The sequence below is a fragment of the Mobula birostris genome, chromosome 12, assembly GCF_030028105.1.
Source record: "Mobula birostris isolate sMobBir1 chromosome 12, sMobBir1.hap1, whole genome shotgun sequence".
Lineage (NCBI taxonomy): Eukaryota > Metazoa > Chordata > Chondrichthyes > Myliobatiformes > Myliobatidae > Mobula > Mobula birostris.
This window is the reverse complement of record NC_092381.1, coordinates 15,899,500-15,925,634: the sequence shown is the minus strand read 5'-3', so window position 1 is coordinate 15,925,634 and position 26,135 is coordinate 15,899,500. Positions and strand designations below refer to the sequence as shown.

Genomic DNA, 26,135 nt, shown 5'->3' with positions numbered 1-26,135 from the left:
ATCGAAAGACCAGTTGGATATTGGTAACATGAGATGCCACAGGCCTGTTTCACTTGTTTTGGTGGTGAGACTGGCAACGAGGCAGCAGTGTGGCCTCGGTTGTAATGAGGACTAGATCCTCAAACGGGTTTGCCTGCTTCTACGGTCCAGGTGAGACAATGCTGGAGGCTGCATAGCCTGTTGTCTGTGCTTGATCATAAAGTTTAGAGTCATAGAATCATAGATGGTACAGCACAGAAAAGGGCCGTTCGGCCCATTTAGTCCATGGTGAACCATTGATGCGCCTGTCTGTGCTGCCCTCCAGTGTCTGACCAATGGAATGACAGGCTGGATTGCCAGGAGCTATACCAGCAATTTGCATATGTTGCTCAAGGACTTGGACTATTCACATATTTTTCTTGCATAATGCTGTGCTTGCATGTGTTTTTTTCCTCCCTCTCTCTCTCTATTTTGAATGTATTATGCACCTTGTCCCAGACGAACGCTGTCTCGTTTGACTGTATCCATGTATGATTTGAATGACAATGAAATTTGATGAGATTTGATTTGATTTGATTTATTCCTTGGAACATAGAATATTGAGTGAGGTTTGATAGAGGTATACAAAATTGAGGTATAGAGATAGAGTAAATACAAGCATGCCTTTTCCACTGAGGTTGGGTGGGATTACAACCAGAGATCACGAGTGGAGGGTGAAAGGTGAAAACTGTTAGGGGAACATGAGGGGAAACTTCTTCACTCAGAGGGTCGTGAGAGTGTAGTGAATGCAAGCTTGATTTCAATGCTTACGAGAAGTTGAAAAGGTACCGGGATGGAGCAATAGTCATGGAGCAGGTCAATGGGAAAAGGCTATTTCAATGGTTCAGCATGGACTAAATGGGCCAAAGGGCCTTTTCTGTGCTCTACCTTTCTATGATTTTATGACTGTAAATTTTATGGTGCAAAATTAGCTTGGTTGGGGAAGGATAGAGGGGAATTAAATATGATCTGCAAAAATATAATTTGAAGTTCCTCACCTTGTTGCCTCAATGTTTCCATCACTAGATCTGTAAAAGGGCATCTTATCATCATATTCATTAAATACACCCCATTGGAGATGGGCCCATTCATGAACAAATGTTCGTTCTGTAGGAAAAAAAGCGTATTTGTTCAATGTAATGCGTTAATTTTTTAAATTTTATTTTGAGATACAGCACAATAATGTCATCTTCTGGCCCAGCAAGCCTGCACTGCCCAATCAAACCCATGCAACCAATTAATCCTCAAACCCACACACCTTTGGAATGTGGGAGGAAACCACAGTGCCTGCAGGAAACCCAATCAGTTACGGGAAAAGTTTACAACTTCCTTACAGACGGCGGCAGGATTTGGTAAGAAGATAATACAGAGGTTTATAAGACACTAGTCAGGCCGTGCTTGGAATATTGTCAACAGTTTTGGGCCCCTTATCTCAGAGAGGATGTGATGTCATTGGAGAGAGTCTAGAGGAGGTGCATAAGGATGATTCCGGGGAATGGAGGGGTTGACACACATAGAACATAGAATAGTACAGCACATTACAGGCCATTCGGCCCACAAAGTTGTGCCGACCCTCAAACCCTGCTTCCCATATAACCCCCCACCTTATATTCCTCCATATACCTGTCTAGTAGTCTCTTAAACTTTACAAATGTATCTGCCTCCACCACTGACTCAGGCAGTGCATTCCACGCACCAATCATTCTCTGAGTAAAAAACCTTCCTCCAATATCTCCCTTGAACTTCCCACCCCTTACCTTAAAGCCATGTCCTCTTGTATTGAGCAGTGGTGCCCTGGGGAAGAGACGCTGGCTATCTACTCTATCTATTCCTCTTATTATCTTGTACACCTCTATCATGTCTCCTCTCATCCTCCTTCTCTCCAAAGAGTAAAGCCCTAGCTCCCTGAATCTCTGATCATAATCCATACTCTCTAAACCAGGCAGCATCCTGGTAAGTCTTCTCTGTACCTTTTCCAATGCTTCCACATCCTTCCTATAGTGAGGCGACCAGAACTGGACACAGTACTCCAAGTGTGGCCTAACCAGAGTTTTATAGAGCTGCATCATTACATCGCGACTCTTAAACTCTATCCCTTGACTTATGAAAGCTAACACCCCATAAGGTTTCTTAACTACCCTATCTACCTGTGAGGCAACGTTCAGGGATCTGTGGACACATGAGGAACATTTGGCAACTTTGGGCCTGTATTTGCTGGAATTTAGAAGAATGCGGGGGATCTCATTGAAACCTCCCAAATGTTGAAAGGACTAGATGGGGTGGATGTGGAGAGGATGTTTCCTCTGGTGGGGGTATCCAGAACTAGAGGGCACAGTCTCAAAATTAAGGGGTGTTACATATCCTGTGAGCTTGATGTAATTGTGTCATTATCTCGTGATGGGCATGATGTAATTGTCTCATGATAGCGGGGTGATGTGATGTCACGTGATTGCATGGTACAGAAGAAAAAGCCCACCACAGTGACGCAGTTCTCATTTTTATTTTTGTGCAACGTTGTTGTTGCCGGTCGGATGTTTGGAAACAGCACCGGTTCTGTTTGTTGCATGTTTATTTTTCCCTTACAGTTTAGTATCGGAGAGTGAAGGCATTATCAGAGTTATCCGAGCTCAAGGATTGGGTAAAACTTTTGAGCCTCTGGGTCCGTCTCCTGAGTAACAACCAGCACAAGTTTTTCACCCTAACCGCTAACTTCCTATTTTCTTTTCCCAGGTTGTTGTCACAGGAAAGCACCAGACACAGTTTCATCAGATTCAAAACATATGCTGCAAAGATGTTAATTTACCTCTTTTGCCATAAACTTGAACCAGACTGTCGCTCAGTAGGAAGTTTGGCGTAAGGTGAATGTAATGGCCCTTCTCCCCACATCCTCCATACTGCAGGGTGTATGGGGTGTCTCCATACAGAGGATTGGGTTCAGCAATGATCACATTTGCCTGTGAAATATAATTGCTCATTTCCATGTGAAAATCATTGTAATAATTATACTCTGCATAATGTGCCTGTCAGAATAAAAGGTAAAGATAATAAGTGTAGGGCACTTTGGTTTTCAGCCAGTTGGTGGTGTAGTGGCATCAGCGCCAGAATTCAGAGCGAAGGCTCCCGGGTTCGAATCCAGCTGGCTCCCTTGCATGTTTTCCATCCGTGCTGGGTTGAGCACCGAGCTAGCAACTCGGCCTCGTAAAAACAAGAAAGCCTGCAAAAAAACACTTCCTCCCACAGTCCAAAGATCTACTGGTTGGTAAGTTAATTGATCATTGTAAATTGTCCCATGATTAGGCTGGGGTTAAATCAGGAGTTGCTGGGCAGCATGGCTTGAAGGGTCTATTCTGTACTGTATCTATTCTGTACTGTATCTCAACAAACAAACAAATAAATAAATAATGAAGGCCAACACATCAGATACTGTCTTAACCATTCTCTCAACTTGTGCAGGAATGTTGAGAGATTTATGGATTTGGATCCTAAAATCCTTCTGTCCCTCCCCACTGCTCATAATCCTGCTATTAGCTGTAATCCTGTATTACACTTTCAAGTTTGACCTTCCAAAATGCATCACTTAACATCTTTCTGAATTGAACTCCATCTGCCACTTCTCACTCAAGCTTTGATTGCTATCAATATCCTGTTGTAAGCTACAACAACCTTCTACACCATCCACAACACCACCAACCTTTGTTGGATGGTCAAAGATTCAAAGGATCTTGGTCAGCAGGGATGAGTTGGGCAAAAAGCCTACTTCTATGCTGCGTAAGTCTATGGCTGTAAGCTGTCTTCTCATTTATATTTGGCCTCTCTGTAGCAATAGAGGAGGCTGATGACAGACAGGTCAGTGTTAGAGTGGAAAGGAAAGTTAAAATGACATGCAACTGGAAACTTGTGGTAGCCACTGCGGACAGAGCACAGGTGTTCTGCAAAATGATCGCCTGGTCTCTGCAGACAGGCTGATGAACACCTCCACCTATTAATACAGCCAGCACCAAAACATCCACAAAATGCTGGAGGAACTCAGTAGGTCAGACTACGTCTGTGGAAATGAATGTCTCAGGCCAAAACCTTTCTCCAGGACTGGAAAGGAAGGGGTAAGATGCCAGAATAAAAAGGCAGGGATAGAGGAAGGAGGATAGCTAGAAGCCAGGGGGGTTGGAAAGGTAAAGGGCTGGAGAGAAAGGAATCTGATAGGAAACGAGAGAGGAACACAGTAGAAAGGGAAGGAAGAGGGGACCCAGGAGAAATGATAGACAGGTGAGAAGATATAAGAAGCTAGAGTGGGGAATAGAAGGAGAGGGAGGGAAATTTTCTACCGGAACGAGAAATTGATGTTCGTGCCATCAGGTTGGAGGCTAACCAGATGGAATATAAGGTGATGCCTCTCGATCCTGAGGATGGCCTCATCATGGCACAAGAGCAGGCCATGGAACAACAATTTGGAACAGGAATAGGAATTGGAGTTAAAATGTTTAGCTGCTGGGAAATTCTGCTTCTGGTTCTTGACGAAGCGGTTCCCCAATTTACGACGGATCTCACCAACATAGAGCAAGCTGCAACAGGAGCACTGGACACAACAGACAACCTCAGCAGATTCACAGGTGAATTGCTGCTTCACATGGAAAGACTGTTTGCGCCCTTGAATGCAGATGAGGGAGGAGGTGAATCGTCAGCTGTAGCACTTTGGCAGGTTACAGGGATAAGCGTCTCTGCCCCCTACCCCACCTTTTCATTCTGGCATCTTCCCCCACCCTGCTCAGTCCTGAAGAAGGATCTCAGCCCAAAATGTCCATTGTTTACTCTTTTCCAGATGCTGTCAGGCCAGCTGAGCTCCTCTAGCATTTTGTGTTTGTCAAAACTTGAATCTTATCTTCACCGGTGTAAGAGGCCACGTCACAAGCAGTGAATGACCAGGTTGGAAGAGGGATAGGTGTGGATTACAGGGAGGTGTAGGTAATATTTTAAATGGATCTGATGAACATTTGGATTGCCATGGACCTGGTGTCAGTAAATGGGATTGCTATAAATAGGTAGTTGATGGGGAGCCTGGACAAGATTGAGGGCCCATTTCTGTGTGTATAACTCTATGATTCATTGTCAATGAATTTTTACATGCCACACTCTGTAACTGTGAACAGGAACAAACTGAATGGACAATTAAATCACCAAATTACTACCAGCCTTGTTTCCAGAGTACGGTGCAAAGACTAAAACAATGTGTTATGAAACAAAACTTCTCATTTTGATATTACTGACTCTGGCAGCATAACTATTCACTACAGAGTGTCAGAGTATGTTTTGTCAAAAAGGGTACTCCATGGTTTGTAACCCTAAACATTCTGAGAAATTTGATATAAAATCAGTTACTCCCCCCAGGCCATCAGTCTGATCAACACATCCACTGATTAATTAACCCACTCTACCACCCTCAACCATCACTACACACACAGCGGTCACTTCTTTCCACAGCCCCTCAACACACTTCAAACCACCTCCCATGACCTTTATTTTTACTTTGTGCTTTACAGGATTGCTTTTACAATTATATTTATTCTATTTTATGTGTATTGTGTTTTTATATGCTTCATCAGATCTGAAATAACAATCATTTTGTTCTCCTTTACACTCATGTACTGAAGAATTACAATGAACAAAATTGAATCTTGAAGAGCAAGATTTGACCATTTAGCCCATTGTATCTACTCGGCCATTCGAGTGTTGGGGAGTCAGAGATCCTGGACTGCAAGGACCTTCATTCAGTTGTGTGGATACTGAAAATTGAAAATTGATACTGAAAATGGAAGCCTGAAGGTCAATCAGAAAACCAGAAGTCGAAGCCCAATGGCCGAAACCTAAAGAGTAGAGACAGTGATGCGAGGCCTGGGCTTGGGGTCCCATCATTAGCTTGGGTGGGGATCAATGGATCAATACCGAAAACTGAGGCCTGAATGTGGATCAGGAAACCAGAAATCAAAGACTGGTGGCCAAAGTCTGGAGTCTGGAAAACTGTCCATGTATGTGGATGGAAGAGAGAGAAGAAGGGGGCTTGTTGTGGTGTTGTCTTGTTGCCTGTGCTGGTCCATGGTATTTTGTCAAGCATTGTGGGCAGGCTACATTGGTGCCAGATTATGGGACAACACTTGAGGGCTGTCCCCAGCATACCCTTGGATTGTGTTCATTGTTAATACATTACACTGTCTGTTTCAATGTACAAATGATAAATAAATTAATCTAATTCTGAATCTGAATCTGGAGCAGGGACCAGGCCACAATTAGCGTAAAAGGACCACAGGAAAAGGGAAGTGTGTGAACTTAACAGGAGAGTGGGAAATGAGGTGCTATTGAGTTCAAAGAGATCACATCAGAGTCCCGGTGAGTTGAGGAGGAGGGCAGAAACCAGGACTGGGTAAGTTGAAAGGGAAAGAGCAGAAACTGGGTTTCTGTACAGTGAAAGGGAGCTTTGGAAATGGGGCACCAGGGAGGATAAAGAGAGCACAGGAGAAAGGATTTTAGTATATCCAAAGGTGTGCAGGAACTGGTGTCTGGTTGAGTTGAAGGGAGAACAGAAATGGGGCACTGGTGAATTTCAGGGGAGGGGGATTGTTGCAAAACTTCACCAGTTAGCAGATGCTAAACCATCAGGATTTCTGAATGATTGAAATGCAAATTATTGGTGTGATATTGTATATACTTCAGTCTTTCACTTCACCTGTAACTTGCTGCCTATTCAGCAGCTCCATCTACATCAGCGTACATTATCACCCTCTCACACTTTGCCACTCCTTCATCCATAAATTTATAAATGTTATCCAACACATCCATTTCAGTATTGAACCCTGGGCAACTAGATGCGAGCTCTCTACCATTATTCAATCTGATATACAACCATTTACTATCACTCCCTGATTTCTTTGTTCTTACCTTCTCATACGATTGAGTAGTTCGTCTTTGAACCAAGCTGGAGTTAACTGGCCAGGTTTTAGGCAAAAGGATTTTAACATCTGAAAAATAGAGTCGCTGTTTGGTAGCTTGATGCAGGAAGGAGGAGGCTGCAATCATCATCACCTAAAGGAAACACGAGTTTAAAATCAATGTCTCGTTGTATTTTAATTATGATACCAGAGCAATTACGGACACATATTCTTTTAACTCTTCCTCCTGTCATCAAATCCTAATTTCAAGGTAATGCAACACATCATTGACATAAAGCAACAGATATGAATTCATTTTAAATCTTACCTGGATTTCTTTAGGAAGCTTCTCATTATATGGGATACTTGGTTTAATTGCAATCACAATGTCTTTATATCCATTATCCACCACATGTATTCCACAGCTGCTCCCAACATAACCACTTAGGAGATAGCTGAATACCATGGCAAAGTTTTTTCGCAGAACAACCATTGTACTGAAGTTTTGCTCCACTCCACTTGCTTACTGTGCTTAACAAGACACCTTTGCCAGCGATTCAAAAAAAAATGAATAAAATATTATACCCTCAGCACAAAAAGTGTATGATATTGGTTCAGCATTTCTAATTTGTGTTAGTCTTTCAGCATCAGCAAATCTTAACATAACAAGCAATTGTATCAGACACAGAGCTACAAGAATAGGTCATCATGGAATTAACTTAAGCAAAACCCTTCTGAGAGTAACAAATTCAACTTGCTTTGTGACTTTTCTCAGGTTTAAATATGAGAACCTAAGGAACATTATGTACTGTAGATGGAATAGAGAAGGTAGGTCTTTCTTGCAATGGATAAGCTGTGAGGAGAGATTGTGGAGGGATTTAGCCCTGAAGGAAACAAAAACAGATGAAAAGACTTTGAGTCATAAAGTCATCGAAAAGTTCAACAGAGAAACAGGCCCTTCAGCCCACCTGGTCTGTGCTGATCTATTAATCGGCCTACTCCCATCGAACTGCACTCAGAACATACCCCTCCCATCCATGTACTTACCCAAATTTCTCTTAAAATTTGAAATTCAACCACATCCACCACTTGCACTGGGAGCTCATTCCACACTCTCACGATTCTCTGTGAAGAAGTTCCTCCTCATGTTCCTCTTCAGTATTTTTCCTTTCACCCTTAACCCACGACCTCTAGTTGTAGTCGCATTCAATCGAAGTGGAAAAGGCCTGCTTGCATTTACCTATCTCTACCCCTCATCATTTTGTATACCTCTAGCAAACCTCCTTTGATTGTCCTACATTTCAGGGAATAAAGTCCTAATTTGTTCAACCATTCCCCATAGCTCAGGTCCTCATGTCCCGGCAAAATTATTGTACCATCTGCAACCAATCTCTGGCTTTATAAAGCCAATGTCTAATCCAATTTATACCAAGCAGCTGAATGCAAAGCAGCTGAAACTTCCTGAGCAACCTCTCATGCAGGACCTTGTCAAAGATCTTGCTAAAATCCATGTAGATAACATCTACTGCCTTGTCTTCATTAATATTCATGGTTACTCCCTCAAAAAAACTCTGTGAGATGTTTTAGATATGATTGGCCATACTTAAAGCCATGTTGACTATCCCTATTGAGTGCCCATCCATTCAAATACTTATATATCTGATCCCTTAGAATGCTTTCCAATAACTTTCCCACTACTGATGTCAGACTCACCAGCCTATAATTTTCTGACTTATTTTTAGAGCTTTTCTTAAAGAACGAAACATCACTTATCCTCCAACTCTCCAGTACTTCACTTGTTGCTGGGGCCCTACAATTTCAGCTATGTACATTGACAGAATTTTATTTGACCAAAGGATCAAAAGTGATGAGGGAATTATTTTTCCACATAGTGGAATGAACTGCCAAGTGAAAGAATGAAAAAGGAATATTAGCTTTATTTTTCACATGTAGATCATAACATACAGTGAAATGAATTGTTGTTTAAAAGCCATAAGGAGAGAAAAGATGAACTATGAAGGTAAGCTGCCAATAGAAAGAGTAAAAGGGAGATGAGGGTGAATATCGGACCACTGGAAAATGACTGGAGAGGTAGTCATGGGAGAAAAAGAAATGGTGGATGAATTGAATAAGAATTTTGCCTCAGTCTTTTCTGTGGAAGAAAGATCAGAAATGCAGGAGTGTCAAGTGGCAGAAATGAGTATTGTTGCTATTACTAAGGAGAAAGTGCTGAAGGTAGATAAATCACCTGGACCAAATGGATTACATTGAAGGTTCTGAAAAGGGTACCTGAAGACATTGAGGTATTAGTAATGATCTCTCAAGAACCTACAGGTTCTGAAATGGTTCCAGAGGCCTGGAATTTTGCAAATATCACTCCACTCTAGGTAGACAGGGAGTATTGAGTGGCTTAGAGCAGCACAGTACAGTTCATTCAGCCCACAATGTTGTGCTTTTTAACCTATTCTAAGATCAATCTAACCCTTCCCTCACACATAGCCCTCCATTTTATTTCATACATGTAGATATCCATGAACTCGGAGTTTAAGTACATAATTTGTTGAAATTGGTGTCACAGGTAGATGGAATGGTGAAGAAGACATATGGCATGTTAGCTTTCATCAGTCATGGCACAGAGTATAGGAGCTGGGATGTTATTTTATAGTTGTACAAGATGCTGGTGTAGCCACACTTTGGAAATTATGTCCAGTTTTGGTTGCCTGTTATGGGAAAAGCGGTGTTAAGTTTGAAAGAGTGCAATGAGGATTAACAAGGATGTTGCTGGGATTGGGAAGGCTAAGTCTTTATTCATTGGGGCATTGAGGAGTAAGGAGGCTCTAACAGTATATAAAATCTCGAGGGACAAGGACAGGATGAAGGCACACAGTCTCCTTTTTTCCCGGGAATGGAAATAAACAGCTTGAGAGCATACGTTTAAGGTGAGAGAAGAAAGTCTTTAAAGTGTCTAAGAGCCAACTTTGGAGGATGGTGCATATACACCAGAGAAATTAGTTGAGGTAGGTATGATAGCAACATTTAAGAGATTAATGGATAGGAGGAGATAAGGGATATGGGTCAAATGTGGCCAAATGCTTTGGTGGGCACTTTGGATAGCATGGAAATGTTGAGTTAAAGGGCCTGACTCTGTGCTAGATTATTCTATGATTCTATGTCATTCTCCATCCCAATAAAGAATTGAAATTGGACCATCGGACCATGTTGCCAGAGGAAGGCATTTGAATCATGCCACATGCAGCTTGCCTTCTGGAACCATGAGCATTTATGAAAATAAAAATTCTCAGGGTTCCTTGTTCTATCTACCACTTTCTTGCCCATTCCCAGAATCTGTCTAAGTTCTGCTGCAGACATCCTGCTTCCTCAACACTACATTTCCCTTCACCTATCTACGCATCATCTCCAAACTTGGCCACAAAGCTATTAATTCCTAATTCATTGACATATAATGTGAAAAGAAGTGGCCTTAACACCAACCCCTGCGGCACACTAGTTACCATAGGCAGCGAGAAAAGGCCCACTTTATTTCTACTTTGGGCCTTCTGCCAGTCAACCAATCTTCTATCTTCTGGTGGAGGGAGGATGGATTAGTGTTTGGTGTTTTTGATTTTCTTTTTAGCCGGTTTGGCACAACTCTGCAGGCTGAATGGTCTGTTCGGTAATGTTCTGTCTTCTATGGTGAAAGCCACGATTCCAAGAGTTCCATCTATATTAAATAACATTTTTACAAATGTCTTTTTCTTGAATAAAATGAGAGGTTGTCCATTAACTAAGGTAGCTCACCATAAGAAATACTTAAAATGTGTGGAATTGTATAGATCTGATTGCTTTGCTGAAGCATCTGAATGTCCCTTAGTCTTTTTGTGTGTTAATAACAAGTTAGAGTCATAGAACTCTACAGCACAGAAATAGGAACGTCAACCCATCCCTTCTGTGCCGAGCTGTTCGTCTGTCTCGTCCCATTGACCTGCACCCACACCATAGACCTCCATACTCCTCCCTCCAAGTACCTTTCCAAATTGCTCTTAAAAGTTCAAATCAATCCTGTATCCACTACGTCCATTGGGAGTTCTTTCCACACTCTCACCACCCACTGAGTCAAGAAGTTCCCCCTCAGGTTACCCTGAAATATTTCACCTTTCAACCTTTACCTGTAACCTTTAGTTCAGGTCTCAACTAACCCAAGTGGAAAAAATCTCCTTGCATTTACACTGATTATATATTTCTTAATTTTGTATGCCTCAATCATATCTCCCCTCATTCACCTATGCTCCAGGAATAAAGTCCTAACTTGTTCAGCCTTTCCCTATAATAAGTTCTCAGGTCTTGGCAACATTTTCTTGGTGCTCTTTCAACCTTATTATCTTTCCTGTTGGTAGGTTACCAGAACTAGACTCAGTACTTTAAATTAGATCTCAATGTAACATCCCAACTCCTGTGCACAATACTTTGTGTAACCCTCTCACTGTGAGCTCATAATAATTTAACTATTACTGTGAATGAAAATGAAGAGCAACATTACTCTGCAATGCATGGGAATAATGATGAAAAGGACATTTCTAATAAATAAACAGATCTAGTGTAAGAATGAATCAGGTAAACACAAATAAATGTTTGAAAACTTCCTTGAGGGAAAGTACGATGACTGACACCACACCCATATGTATTTACTTTTCTCCAGAATAAATTTAAATTAAAATTGACAAAATAGTTTAAAGTACAAAAAAGGGCCCATCATGTACATATATTAGTCTATAATTTGTACGTAATCATTGGAGCTCATGGTTGCGTAATTAATCTAGACTGCTTTACTTTGTTTACTGATAGTTTCAAAATGGTTCTGCCCTGAAAAACCAGTCCAAGTGAAGCATAAGTAAAAGTCCATAAAACATCCAAGGAAAAAGGCTTTGAACTTCCTCCAGTGTTGTGTACTAGCTAACTAACTGAACGTTATCTGCATGTTCTCTGTGAATCCTCTACATGAGGATTTTCTGACATCCGTATCTGTCCTTCCAAATGGATCCTGTAAGTGTTTCACTGTTCTTCTGCTATCTTTGTTCTCTTGCCATTTTCCTTCTTTCTTCTTCTCCCATTCTCTCTCACTAGAAAATCTCAGTGTTTGTCACAACCAAAGATTCAGCAGCGCAGCAGATATGGCTATAGTGCTTGTGAATATGCATGTGTCAGCTAATTATTACTTATGTACCCCTAGGGGTCATATTTTCCATGGACTGTCACTTTGAAATGTCAGGAAAAGGCGACTGACTTTTGGACACTGTTTGAGATGTTATAGAGAGAGAAAGAGGTGAAGACTGCCTTGAAACTGGTGTTTATACGAACTCTAAAGCTTGTTTTGAATATACAAGGACACTGGCTACTGCTGTCAGCTTTTGGGTTGACATGGAAGGAGAGAGAGGTGGAGTTATTTGATGGACAATCAATATTATGGTTTTTCTGCAGTGTGTTTACTTTTTACAAGGACAGTTACAGACACAGAGAAACACGTGCTGGGGGTCAAGATGGTTTTGATCAATGAAAGACACCAGTGAGCGAGGTCCTGCTTTAAACTTTCTAAGTAGCCCGTAAGGGTGAGTTTGATTCCATTCGAATATGAAAGTGTGGTTGTCACATAGTTAATCCACAGGAGTGGGTTCTCTAGTGAGGGGAGTACCTTGTGAATACCACTTGTGTGTTACCCTTGTCTGGGTGTGGTAGTTCACTGAAGAAAGGCACCCCGGTGGCAAATCACTGTTGGAGTTATTTTGTATGTCGTGGAACTGGATAAGTGGCTTCACGTTGTGTGCTTGGGGTAACCTTGTGGAATCTACTGATGTGTCGACCCTGGCCTGGGCGGTGGTTCTCTTGAAGCGGGTCCCCTTAGTGATAAGCTACTATTGGTGATAATCCATACATGGATTTTATTGGAGTATCCTGTGGCCACCACTTTGAGTTGTCCCGTAGCTGAACTTGGGTGTGGTATCACTTGTGTTGAAAGGATATTCGTTGAAGATCACTGTTGGTGATATTTCATGTGTGGAGTGGAACAACTTCGGAGGTAAAAGCTACTACTATTTTTATCCAATATTGACATAATTGCCTTCTCACAACATTCACCTTTGGATTACAAACATCTCGCATTAATTAACCCGATAAATTAAATATCTCTCTCTCTCCATCACTACTCAACTCAATACCACGAACTGAAATGAACTTTATTCATCATTGTAAGACTGTCTATTTACCCCTAGGCATGAAGAAGCATGGTTTTCATATATCTCCACATATATATAATCATCGCTAACCTGTTTGCTATATCTGCATTTATATTACTGTATTACATAGGTACTAATAAATACCATTAGTTAGTAGCAATATTGGACTCCAAAGTGTTATCTGTTTCTGCTGGTTCTTTAACCCATCACGGGGTACATGACACTTAGTTGTGATGATTTCTGAACTGCATTCTTTACATCGTAGCACTTGTCAAGACTTGAGCAAAGCACAGCAACGTTTCGCTGCCTGCTTGCATTCAGCCTTGCCTGGGAAAATAGGGCTGTCGAGTCAACTGACTCTGACAACTAGCGGTATTCGTTTTATGCAACACACATAAAAGTTGCTGGTGAATGCAGCAGGCCAGGCAGCCTCTCTCGGAAGAGGTACAGTTGACGTTTCGGGCCGAGACCCTTCCTCGTCTTTGCGGTATTCATTTTATATTTAATTGTTCCTTTCAGTCGTAGTGTTGGCTTCATTTTCCATTTGACAGCCCTGTTTGGTCCAGCGTTTATTGTTTCATTTTCCCTCTAACTCTGTTTGCATTAAAGTCTGTGAACTATTGAACCGCTTCAGTGTCTCTCGCTCCACACTCAGCCCATATCTGAACGCAATGACAGTGTTTTGCTCAGTTGCAATGATCAGAATTTGGAAAACAAAACAGATTAACATTTACCCTTACAAGGTTAAATAGTGAAACATAAAGGTCTTTTTACAGTTTTACAGAATTCCTGTAAGTTAAACCATTGGTTTTTCTGACAATTAATCTACAAACTTTGTACTTAAACTCAGTTCTGGCTATCTCTCACTGTAACAAAACATTCCTTGCCAAAAGAAATTTGGAGAAGTTCATAGATGGGAGGGGTATGGAGGGCCATGGTCCAGGTGCAGGTTGATGGGAATAAGCACAATAACAGTTTAGCATGGACTCATTTGGACGTAGTGCACTATAACTCAATGATTCTATGATAATAAATGTGATTCTGATTTTGAATCTGATATAATGTCAAACGCTAGGCTATCACAATAATTTGTGAATCTGTTGAAAAGACCCCATATGGATTTAGTAAGCCCTGTTCAGATTGGTTCTGCATCAAGTTCAGACTGAAGCATGGTTGCCATAGTGTCAAAACAACTTCTTGTGCCCATAGCTCAGGTCATACAGCATGTGTTTTACCAGGATCTGACAGGGTCAGCCTTGGACAGTGAGCTGTTAACTAACCAGGACCTGGCATCTGATGCCTTCTCACTTGGTTTGAAAATAAACAGAGAAACAAAACCCATCTGAATGAAGATTAGCAACTTGAAACAACTACTAGTAAGAACATTAATCTACCATACCTGCAGTCTCAGTATTTGGTACAACAAGGCTGGAATGAAAAGAGGAATCACAAATGGTCAAGCATGCAGAGAGTGCGCAGCACTTCAGTAACAGTGGTAACAGATTTCCATTCTACAACATTTCATGTTTATTTCAGCCAATTTATGCCTGACATCACTGGACAGCATTCCCAACGATGACTGGAATTGACACATTTGATATCTCAATCAATCAGAGCCCTATTGGCAGCTGATGGAGTGACATCATTTTAGATTGCTCCTACCCTAATTACTATATTGTCTCCAACCAGTTTTTTTTTGAAACCTTAGTATAATACTTTAATACTGATCTACTGTGGCTGGGAAAAGAACAAAAGCTTCTGCAAAAGAAAGAGAAACAGAAGATGAATCCCCAGCCACTTTGGATTCAATCAGTGACTTCCTTAAATGGCAAAAATCGGAATTTTCTGAGGAATTTCAAGGACTTTAATGGCAAATTGGATACAATCCAATAAACTTTAAATGAGCATGAGAACAGAATTCAGGAAAATACTGCAAAGCTGGTGACACTTGAAGAGGATATTGAAGAGACAATTAAACTCTGCAAAGAGTTACCCTTATCCAATGAAAAAATGATGAAAAGGATTATCAGTCTAGAAAATAGAAACAGGAGAAATAATTTGTGAATTAAGAGGGGGAGGGGTTGCATTGCTTGTCAGAGAAAATATTACAGCAGTGCTCTGGCAGGATAGATTAGAGGTCTCGTCTAGGGAGGCTATTTGGGTGGAATTGAGGAATGGGAAAGGTGCAGTAACTCTTATGGGGGTGTATTATAGACCACCAAATGGGGAGTGAGAATTGGAGGAGCAAATCTGTAGGGAGATAGCAGATATTAGTAGTACGCACAAGGTTGTGATTGTGGGCGATTTTAATTTTCCACACATAGACTGGGAAGCCCATACTGTAAAAGGGCTGGATGGTTTGGAGTTCGTAAAATGTGTGCAAAATAGTTTTTTGCAGCAAAACATAGAGCTACCAACGAGAGAAGGGGCAGTGTTGGGTCTCCTGTTAGGGAATGAGATAGGTCAGGTGATGGAGGTTTGTGTTGGGGTGCACTTCAGGTCCAATGATCACAATGCCATTAGATTCAATATAATTATGGAGAAGGATAGATCTGGACCCAGGGTTGAGATTTTTGATTGGAGAAAGGCTAATTTTGAGGAGATGCGAAAGGATTTAGAAGGAGTGGATTGGGACAATTTGTTTTATGGGGAGGATGTACTAGAGAAATGGAGATCATTTAAAGGTGAAATTTTGAGAGTACAGAATCTTTATGTTTCTGTTAAGTTGAAAGGAAAGGTTAAAAGTTTGAGAGAGCCATGGTTTTCAAGGGATATTGGAAACGGTTCAGAAAAAAAGAGAGATCGACAATAAATATAGATAGCATGGAGTAATTGAGGTAATCGAGGAATGTAAAGAATGTAAAAAGAATCTTAAGAAAGAAATTAGAAAAGCTAAAGAAGATATGAGGTTGCTTTGGCAAGTAAGGTGAAAATAAATCCCAAGGGTTTCTACCATTATATAAATAGCAAAATGATAGTGAGGGATAAAATTAGTCCCTTAGAGAATCAGAGTGGATGGCTGCGTGTGGAGCCAAAAGAGATGGGGGAGATTCTTAACAATTTATTTTCTTCGGTATTCACTAAGGAGAAGGATATTGAATTGTGTAAGATAAGGGAAACAAGTCAGGAAGTTATTGAAACTACGATGATTAAAGAAGAGGAAGTACTGGCGCTTTTAAGGAATATAAAAGTGGTAAGTCTCCGGGTCCGGACAAGATATTCCCTAAGATATTGAGGGAAGTTAGAGTGGAAATAGCAGGGGCGCTGACAGAAATATTTCAACTGTCATTAGAAATGGGGATGGTGTCAGAGGATTGGTGGATTGCTCATGTTGTTCCATTGTTTAAAAAGGGTTCTAAGAGTAAATCTAGCAATTATCGGCCTGTCAATTTGACATCAGTGTGGGTAAATTGATGGAAAGTATTCTTAGAGATGGTATATATAATTATCTGGAAAGACAGAGTCTGATTAGGAACAGTCAACATGGATTTGTGCGTGGAAGTTCATGTTTGACAAATCTTATTGAATTTTTTGAAGAGGTTACGAGGAATGTTGACGAGGGTAAACTGGTTGATGTTGTCTATATGGACTTCAATAAGGTCTTTGACAGGGTCCCACACAGAAGGTTGGTTAGGAAGGTTCAATCGTTAGGTATTAATATTGAAGTAGTAAAATGGATTCATTAGTGGCTGGATGGGAGATGCCAGAGAGTGGTGGTAGAAAACTGTTTGTCAGATTGGAGGCTGGTGACTAGTGGTGTGCCTCAGGGATCTGTACTGGGTCCAATGTTATTTGTCATATGCATTAATGATCTGGATGATGAGGTGGTAACTTGGATGAGTAAGTATGCACATGATACTAAGATAGGTGGCATTGTGGATAATGAAGTAGGTTTTCAAAGCTTGCAGAGAGATCTAGGCCAGTTAGAAGAGTGGGCTGAAAGATGGCAGATGGAGTTTAATGCTGATAAATGTGAGGTGCTATACGTTGGTAGGACTAATCAAAATAGGACATACATGGTAAATGGAAGGGCATTAAAGAGTGCAGTAGAACAGAGGGATCTAGGAATAATGGTGCATAGTTCCCTGAAGGTGGAATCTCATGTGGATAGGGTGGTGAAGAAAGCTTTTGGTATGCTGGCCTTTATAAATCAGAGCATTGAGTATAGGAGTTGGGATGTAATGTTGAAATTGTACAAGGCATTGGTGAGGCCAAATTTGGAGTGTTGTGTACAGTTTTGGTCACCAAGTTATAGGAAAGATGTCAACAAAATAGAGAGAGTACAGAGAAGGTTTACTAGAATGTTACCTGGGTTTCAGTAGAAATAATAAATGGGCAGACTATTATTTAAATAGGGAAAAAATTCAAAGTTCGGAGGTGCAATAAGACTTTGGAGTCCTCGTACAGGATACCCTTAAGGTTAACCTCCAGGTTGAGTCAGTAGTAAAGGCGGCAAATGCAATGTTGGCATTCATTTCTAGAGGAATAGAGTATAGGAGCAGGGATGTGATGTTGAGGCTCTATAAGGCGCTGGTGAGACCTCACTTGGAGTACTGTGGGCAGTTTTGGTCTCCTTATTTAAGAAAGGATGTGCTGACATTGGAGAGGGTACAGAGAAGATTCACTAGAATGATTCCGGGAATGAGAGGGTTAACATATGAGGAACGTTTGTCCGCTCTTGGACTGTATTCCTTGGAGTTTAGAAGAATGAGGGGAGACCTCATAGAAACATTTCGAATGTTGAAAGGCATGGACAGAGTGGATGTGGCAAAGTTGTTTCCCATGATGGGGGAGTCTAGTACGAGAGGGCATGACTTAAGGATTGAAGGGCGCCCATTCAGAACAGAAATGTGAAGCGATTTTTTTAGTCAGAGGGTGGTGAATCTATGGAATTTGTTGCCACGGGCGGCAGTGGAGGCCAAGTCATTGGGTGTATTTAAGGCAGAGATTGATAGGTATCTGAGTAGCCAGGGCATCAAGGGTTATAGTGAGAAGGCGGGGGAGTGGGACTAAATGGGAGAATGGATCAGCTCATGATAAAATGGTGAAGCAGACTCGATGGGCCGAATGGCTGACTTCTGCTCCTTTGTCTTATAGTCTTATGGTCTTATTTCTTATACTACATGTATTGAGATACAATACCTTGAATACCGCATTTGCTATCCTTTCTGATTCTGCATCCCTAATGATTTGATATTCAGCCAGTTGGCTGCAACTAAGTCCCATCACCTGCCTGCCCTTCCTGACAAACTGACTGTATGCTATCTTTACTTTTTTTCCATCCATCCTATCCTGAGTTCCTTCAATCCGGTTCCCACCCTGCTGCCAAGTTAGTTTAAACCTTTCCCAACAGTTCTAACAAACCTGCCCGCGAGACTATTGGTCCCCCTCAGGTTCAGTTGCAATCCATCACTTTTGAACAGGTCATACCTACCCCAGAAGAGATCCCAATTATCCAAGAACCTGAAGCCTTGCCCCCTGCACCAGCTTCTCAGCCATGCATTTATCTGCCAAATCATCCTATTTCTACCCTCACTGGCACACGGCACAGGCAGCAATCCAGAAATTATTACCTGGGAGGTCCTGCTTCTCAGCTTTCTACCTAGCTCTCTAAATTCTCTTTTCAGGACCTCATTGCTTTTTTTTCCTATGTCATTGGTACCAATATCTACCAAGACATCTGGCTGCTCCTCCTCCCTCTCCAAAATGTTGTGGACGTGATCTGAGATATCCCTGACCCTGACACCTGGGAGGCAATATACCATATGGGTGTCCCATTCACATCCTCAAAATTTCCTATCTGTTCCCCTCACTATTGAGTCCCCACCATAAGTGCTCCCTTCTTCTCTCTCTTTCCCTTCCGCACCACGGACCCATGCCCAGTGCCTGTAACCCGGTTGCCGTGGCATTCCCCCGGGAGGTCATCTCACACAAAAATATCCAAAGTTTGAGGGGAATGGCCACAGGGATGCTCTGCTCTAACTGCCTATTTCCATTTCTCCTGACAGTCACCCAGCTACTCGTAAGCTTATTAAAACCTTATTTCAAATTCATATTAACAGAAGAAAAAATTGATCAAATAAGAAATATAAGTTTTGGACATCAGCCTTCAGAAACTCTTCTGCGTCTTCAACCGACTTCATTCTTCTTTGCAATCCGTTCTTCAAAACAATACTCAGACGGGCAGGAAATCGAAGGGATGGTTTAAATCCTTGATTGTAAAGTTTTGACATATCATTCTAGTGAATCTTCTCTGTACCCTCTCCAACGTCAACTCATCCTTTCTTAAATAAGAAGACCAAAACTGCCCACAGTGCTCCAAGTGAGGTCTCACCAGCGCCTTATAGAGCCTCAACATCACATCCCTGCTCCTATACTCTATTCCTCTAGAAATGAATGCCAACATTGCATTCACCTTCTTCACTACTGACTCAACCTGGAGGTTAACCTTAAGGGTATCCTGTACGAGGACTCCCAAGTCCTATTGCATCTCCGAACTTTGAATTCTTTCCCCATTTAAATAATAGTCTGCCCGTTTATTATTTCTGCCAAAGTGCATAACCATACACTTTCCAACATTGTACTTCATTTGCCACTTCTCTGCCCATTCTTCCAATCTATCCAAGTCTCTTTGCAGACTCTCCATTTCCTCAGCACTACCAGCCCCTCCACCTATCTTCGTATCATCAGCAAACTTAGCCACAAAGCCATCCATTCCATAATCCAAATCATTGATATACAATGTAAAAAGAAGCGGCCCCAACATGGACCCCTGTGGAACACCACTGGTAACCGGCAGCCAACCAGAATAGGATCCCTTTATTCCCACTCTGTGTTACCTGCCAATCAGCCAATGATCTATCCACGTATGTAACTTTCCTGTAATTCCATGGGCTCTTATCTTGTTAAGTAGCCTCATGTGTGGCACCTTGTCAAAGGCCTTCTGAGAATCCAAATATACAACATCTACTGCATCTCCCTTGTCTAGCCTACTTGTAATTTCCTCAAAAAATTGTAATAGGTTTGTCAGGCAGGATTTTCCTTTAAGGAATCCATGCTGAGTTCTGCTTATCTTGTCATATGCCTCCAGGTACTCTGTAACCTCATCCTTGACAATCGACTCCAACAACTTCCCAACCACCGATGTCAAGCTAACAGGTCTATAATTTCCTTTTTGCTTCCTTGCCCCCTTCTTAAATAGCGGAGTGACATTTGCAATCTTCGAGTCCTCCGGAACTATGCTAGAATCTATCAACTTTTAAAAGATCATCGCTAATGCCTCCGCAATCTCCACAGCTACTTCCTTCAGAACACGCGAGTGCATTCCATCCGGTCCGTGAGATTTATCTACCTTTAGACTATTCAGCTTCCTGAGTACTTTCTCTGTCGTAATTGTGACTGCGCACACTTCTCTTCCCTGCCACCCTTGAGTGTCCGGTATACTGCTGATGTCTTCCTCAGTGAAGACTGATGCAAAATACTCATTCAGTTCCTCTGCCATCTCCTTATCTCCCATTACAATTTCTCCAGCATCATTTTCTATCGGTCCTATCACCTGTCTCACCTGTCTTTTACTCTTTATATATTTGAAAAAGCTTTTAGTATCCTCTTTGATATTATTTGCTAACTTCCTTTCATAGTTAATTTTTTCCCCCTTAATGACCTTCTTGGTTTCCTTTTGTAAGCTTTTAAAAACTTCCCAATCCTTTGTCTTCCCACTAATTTTTGCTTCCTTGTATGTCCTCTCCTTTGTTTTAACTTTGGCTTTGACTTCTCTTGTAAACCACGGTTGCATTCTTTTTCCATTCGATAATTTCTTCTTTTTTGGAATATACCTGTCTTGCACCTTCCTCACTTCTCACATAAACTCCAGCCACGGCTGCTCTGCCGTCTTTCCTGCCAGTGTCCCTTTCCAGTCAACTTTGGCCAGTTCCTCTCTCATGCCATCGTAATTTCCCTTACCCCACTGAAATACCGACTCATCAGATTTCGGCTTCTCTTTTTCAAATTTCACAGTGAACTCAATCATGTTATGATCACTGCCTCCTAAGGGTTCTTTCACCTCAATCTCTCTAATCATCTCCGGTTCATTACACAATACCCAATCCAGTACAGCCGATCTCCTAGTGGGCTCAACAACAAGCTGTTCTAAAAAGCCATCTCGCAGACATTCTACAAATTCTCTCTCTTGAGATCCAGTGCTGACCTGATTTTCCCAATCAGGTCATGTTAAAATCCCTCACAATTATCATAACACTGCCCTTCTGACAAGCCTTTTCTATTTCCTGTTGTAATTTGTAGTCCACATCCCTGCAGCTGTTTGGATGCCTATAAATAACTGCCATCAGGGTCCTTTTACCCCTGCTATTTCTTAGCTCAACCCATAAAGATTCTGCACCTTCCAATCCTATGTCACCTCTTTGTAATGATTTAATATCATTTCTTACCAATAAAGCTGTGCCTCCCCCTCTGCCTACCTTCCTATCCTTCCGGTACACCGTGTATCCTTGAACGTTCAGCTCCCAGAGACATGTATCCTTTAGCCAGGTATCTGTGATGGTCGCAATATCATACCTGCCAATCTATAGCTGTACGACAAGATCATCCACCTTATTCCTCATGCTGCGTGCATTTAAGTATAACACCTTAAGACCAGTATTTGGTACTTTTTGCTTTGATTTCACTGCAACTTTATTGCACTGCAACTCATCCCAATGGCTACAAATTTGCCCCATCTTTCCTGACATCTTTACTGCTCACTATCTTAAATTTATTTCTGTTTTCCCCTTCCTCCGCTCTGTCATAAGGTGGATGATGTTGTTGCATTATTACAGATTGCCAGGCCTGATGTTGTGGCCATCACTGAATTGTGGCTAAAGGATGGTTGTAGTTTAGAGCTGAATGTCCAAAGTTACACGTTATATCACAGGGATAGGAAGGTAGACAGTGGGGGCAGTGTGGCTTTCTAGTTTTAATAACTTATGGCCAGATCTTTTAATTACATGATGATTTATATTTAAAATGGTTAGAAATCTTAACTTATTTAGTTTGAGTGTGAAAGGGCTGAATCACCCCAGTAAACGGAACAAATTGTTTGCTTATACTAAAAAATTAAAAGCACCCATTATTTTCTTACAAGAAATGCACATATACAGCTGTGATAGCTTACGTTTTTTTACTCAGTGGAAGGGTATGCAATTCCATTTTTTGTTGAATGCAAGATCACGTGGAGTTTTGATTTTTGTAGATAGCGCAGTTTCCTTTGTTCAGCATAAAGTTGTTTCGGATCCTAATGGTTGATTTGTTATTGTATCAGGGAGTTTAGACAGTAAATTGATTGTTTTCTCTAATGTATATGCCCCCAACATAGACGATCCAGGATTTTTTGAATGTCTATTTTCGTTTTTGCCAGATTTGTGTACTTACTCTCTTGTGATGGGAGGAGATTTTAATTGCTGGTTAGATCCATTATTAGATTGCTCATCTGTCAAGCCAGCCACACTTAATAAGTCAGCTTTGCTTATCCAATCCTTTCTAACTAAATGTGGTATAGTTGATGCTTGGCGTTTTCTTCATCCGACGGACAGGGAGTATTCTTTTTTCTCTCATGTCCATCATTCGTATACCAGGATTGATTAGTTTTTTTATTGACAGTCGAATGATTCCATTGGTTCGATCAATTGAATATAAAGAGATTGCTATTTCTGACCACTCTCCTGTACTTCTATCTCTAAATCTTCCTGGTCCTATCCTTATGAGTAGATTTTGACAACTTAATTTAACTCTGTTATCCGATGAGGACATTTAAAAATTTATGAAGAATCAAACCATTCTTTTTTTTTTGAAGAAAATACATTGGAAAAGACATCTAGCCTTATTGTATGGGATACTTTTAAAGCATATATCCAGGGTCAAGTTATTTCTTATACTGCAAACATCATTAAAAAGTTAACAAAAAGAAAAACAAACTAGCTAATCAGTTAAAACAATTGGATCATAAATATGCTTCGGTACCCGATCCTGAAACATATAAGAGACGTATTGAAACCAAAACTAAATATGATCTTCTTTTAACATATCCAATTGAAAGCCAGCTTTTAAAAGGTAGAGGTAAATTTTATATTCACAGAGGTAAAACTGGTAAGCTACTAGCTAATCAATTGAAGCCATTTATAGCCAAGTGGCAAATTAAAGAAATATGTAAAATTAATGGGGATATGACAACTGACCACTTTGAAATTTATGACAGTTTTAGGGAATTTTATTCCAAATTGTATAGTTCTGACTCTGTTAATAATAATATTGCAATGAATAATTTTTAGTTCAATTAAATATTCCTAATCTTTTGATAGATGATTGCAGACAATTGGATCAACCCTTTTCCCAGGAGGAAATTTCTCAGGCTATTCGGGAATTGGCTCCGGCCCGAAACGTCGACCAATCTTTTCCACTGATGCTGCCTGACCTGCTGAGTTCCTCCAGCGTGTTGTGAGTGTTGCTCTGACGCCAGCATCTGCAGATTATTTTGTGTTTATGATTCGCTACTCGGCTGCGAAGTCTCTTCGAGGTATGTCTACCCTGAATAAGTTTAAATCCTCTCTTCGACGGGAGTTCACTGAGACTCTCTCTCACTGCTCCCCCTCTGTGATCTCCGCCTCTCTCCGACTCTTCGACCACATCCTGACTCAGAACCGCTACCACAGCCACGTCTCCTTCCTGGGAACGTGTCTCCGCCAACATCTGTTACCGCAGGGATTCCAGCTCCGGTTCCAGGCCTCCTAGTTCGGACCTGACGTGGATCCCATGTACCTCCATTTCATTGACCGCTGCTCCCGCCAGATTCTCCGCACCACGCTCGCTGCCATGCGGAGATACCTACGAGCCCTGTCCCTCTCTCTGCCACCACTCCGGGCCACGCTCTCCACTGTCTGCCATGGACCTCTCCTACACTTCATTCTTCGCCGGATTCACGTCTCCAACCACTGTTTCTTCTCCTTCCTCGCATCCAAGAAGGACCACAAGCTCGCCCGCCTGGAGCCTACAACGACTGGCTCCAGCCCGGACCCCACGACGACCGGCTCCAGCCCGGACCCTGACCCCTTGGACCTCGACTTCTCAGGCCTTCGGCAGGCTGAAGGCCTATCCACCTCTGACTCTGACATGGGCACCAGCCCCCGGCGGGCCATAGATTCATTTGCCTCCGACTCCGACCTCAGTTCTGGGGCCCTGCAGGCTACAGGCTCCGCCACCCACAGCTCCGGATCCAGCTCGGACCAAGGTCCCGACCCTCTCTGGACCGGGACCGCTCTTACTGTCGCTGGGTCCTACCACCCGGCTGATTCCCCCACTACCCTCTTTCCTCCCCGTGACTCCTAACCTTCCCTCATCACCCCTCCATTCTTCTGATCCCTCATCCTCCCCTAACCCCGCTCTCTCTGAACATCCCAACCCCCCTCTCCCTCCTGAGACCTCCGACTCTTCACCCTCCTCCGACCCCAGCCCCAATCTTTGCCGTGTTTTCACCATCCCCTCTGACCTTCCACGTTTTGTTCTTAGCAAGGGCCTCACTTTTGTCCCCCTCCGTCCACACCTCAGTTCCGTGCCCGCCAGTCCTGACGAAGGGTTCCAGCCCAAAACGTCACCGATCTTTTCCACGGATGCTGCCCGACCTGCTGAGTTCCTCCAGCGTGTTGCGAGAATTGCATTCTGGGAAATCCCCAGGACCTGATGGATTCTCTGGAGAGTTTTATAAGGCTTTTGTCTCCTTGCTTATACCACACTGATGTTCTACCCTTACAGATTCCTTTAAGGTAGGAAGATTACCGCAGTCTTTTTACGAAGCTTCCATTTTGCTTATTCTCAAAAAGAATAAGAATCCTACTGAATACTCTTCGTATAGCCCTATTGCTTTACTCAATTTTGATACTAAAATTTTATCTAAAGTGTTGGCTCGCAGACTTGAAGGTATTATATCTTCTGTAGGTTTGGATGATCAGACAGGATTTATGAAACATCGATATTCCCATTTTAATATATGGCGTTTGTTATATGTTATGCATTCTCCATCTAAGGAAATATCGGAATGTGTGATATCTTTGAATGCGGAGAAGGCCTTTGACAGAGTTGAATGGAATTATCTTTTTATATCCTTAGAAAAATTTAATTTTGGATCTAATTTTATTCATTGGATTAAATTATTTATTTCCCTCCACTCGGGTTCTTACTAATCTTCAGGATTCTAAACCCTTTAAACTCCAACGTGGAACTAGACAATGTTGTCCTTTGAGCCCTCTGCTTTTTGATTTGGTATTAGAACCTTTAGCAATTGCTTTTCAAGAGTCTAAAGAGATTACTGTTTTTTTAAGTGGAGATACTATTCATAAAGTGTCGCTCTATGCTGATGACCTATTGCTTTTTATATCTAATGTTACAACCCTTTTACCATTTGCATTCCATTTACTGACTAATTTTCGTCAGTTCTCAGGATATAAATTAAATTTACATAAGAGTGAACTGTATCCTTTAAACAATTTAATACCAACTGATATTAACCTCCCTTCTAAAATTTTAAGAAAACACTTTACATATTTAGAGGTAACAATTACTAAGAATTATAAAGATTTATTTAAGGAAAATGTTTTAACTTTAATGAACACTTAAAAAAAACACTTTCTAAATGGTCACCTCTCTCTTTATCACTGACTGGCCGAATTAATTCTATTAAAATGGATATCTTACCTTAATTTATATACCTTTTTCAAGCAGTGCCTGTTTTTATCTTTAAATCTTTTTTTGACTATTTTGATCCAATACTTTCTTCCTACATATGGAAGAATAAAAAACCTCGAATAAATAAAGTTCACCTTCAATAAACCAAACAGAATGGAGGCTTTGCCTTATCCAGTTTTAGTTTATATTATTGGGCAGTTAACATGAAATATTACATTCTGGATATATTACATTAACCATGAGA

The 26,135-nt window shown here is 41.4% G+C and overlaps 1 protein-coding gene across 5 annotated transcripts in view; it reads right to left on the bottom strand.

Moving 5' to 3' along the window:
- Positions 1-26,135, bottom strand: part of LOC140205755 (calcium-activated chloride channel regulator 1-like) — an 88,585-nt gene that overhangs the window by 57,248 nt on the left and 5,202 nt on the right. For 2 of the 5 annotated variants that reach the window (XM_072273356.1, XM_072273361.1), the window contains exons 3-7: positions 25,901-25,982; positions 7,264-7,479; positions 6,946-7,089; positions 2,822-2,972; positions 1,017-1,125 (exon numbers count right to left, since the gene is read on the bottom strand). In XM_072273356.1, the coding sequence (XP_072129457.1) occupies positions 1,017-1,125; positions 2,822-2,972; positions 6,946-7,089; positions 7,264-7,428 (569 nt within the window). In that variant the 5' untranslated portion in view covers positions 7,429-7,479; positions 25,901-25,982. The remainder of the gene's footprint in view (positions 1-1,016; positions 1,126-2,821; positions 2,973-6,945; positions 7,090-7,263; positions 7,480-25,900; positions 25,983-26,135) is intronic. The other 3 variants (XM_072273357.1, XM_072273360.1, XM_072273358.1) reach the window with 2 other exon arrangements.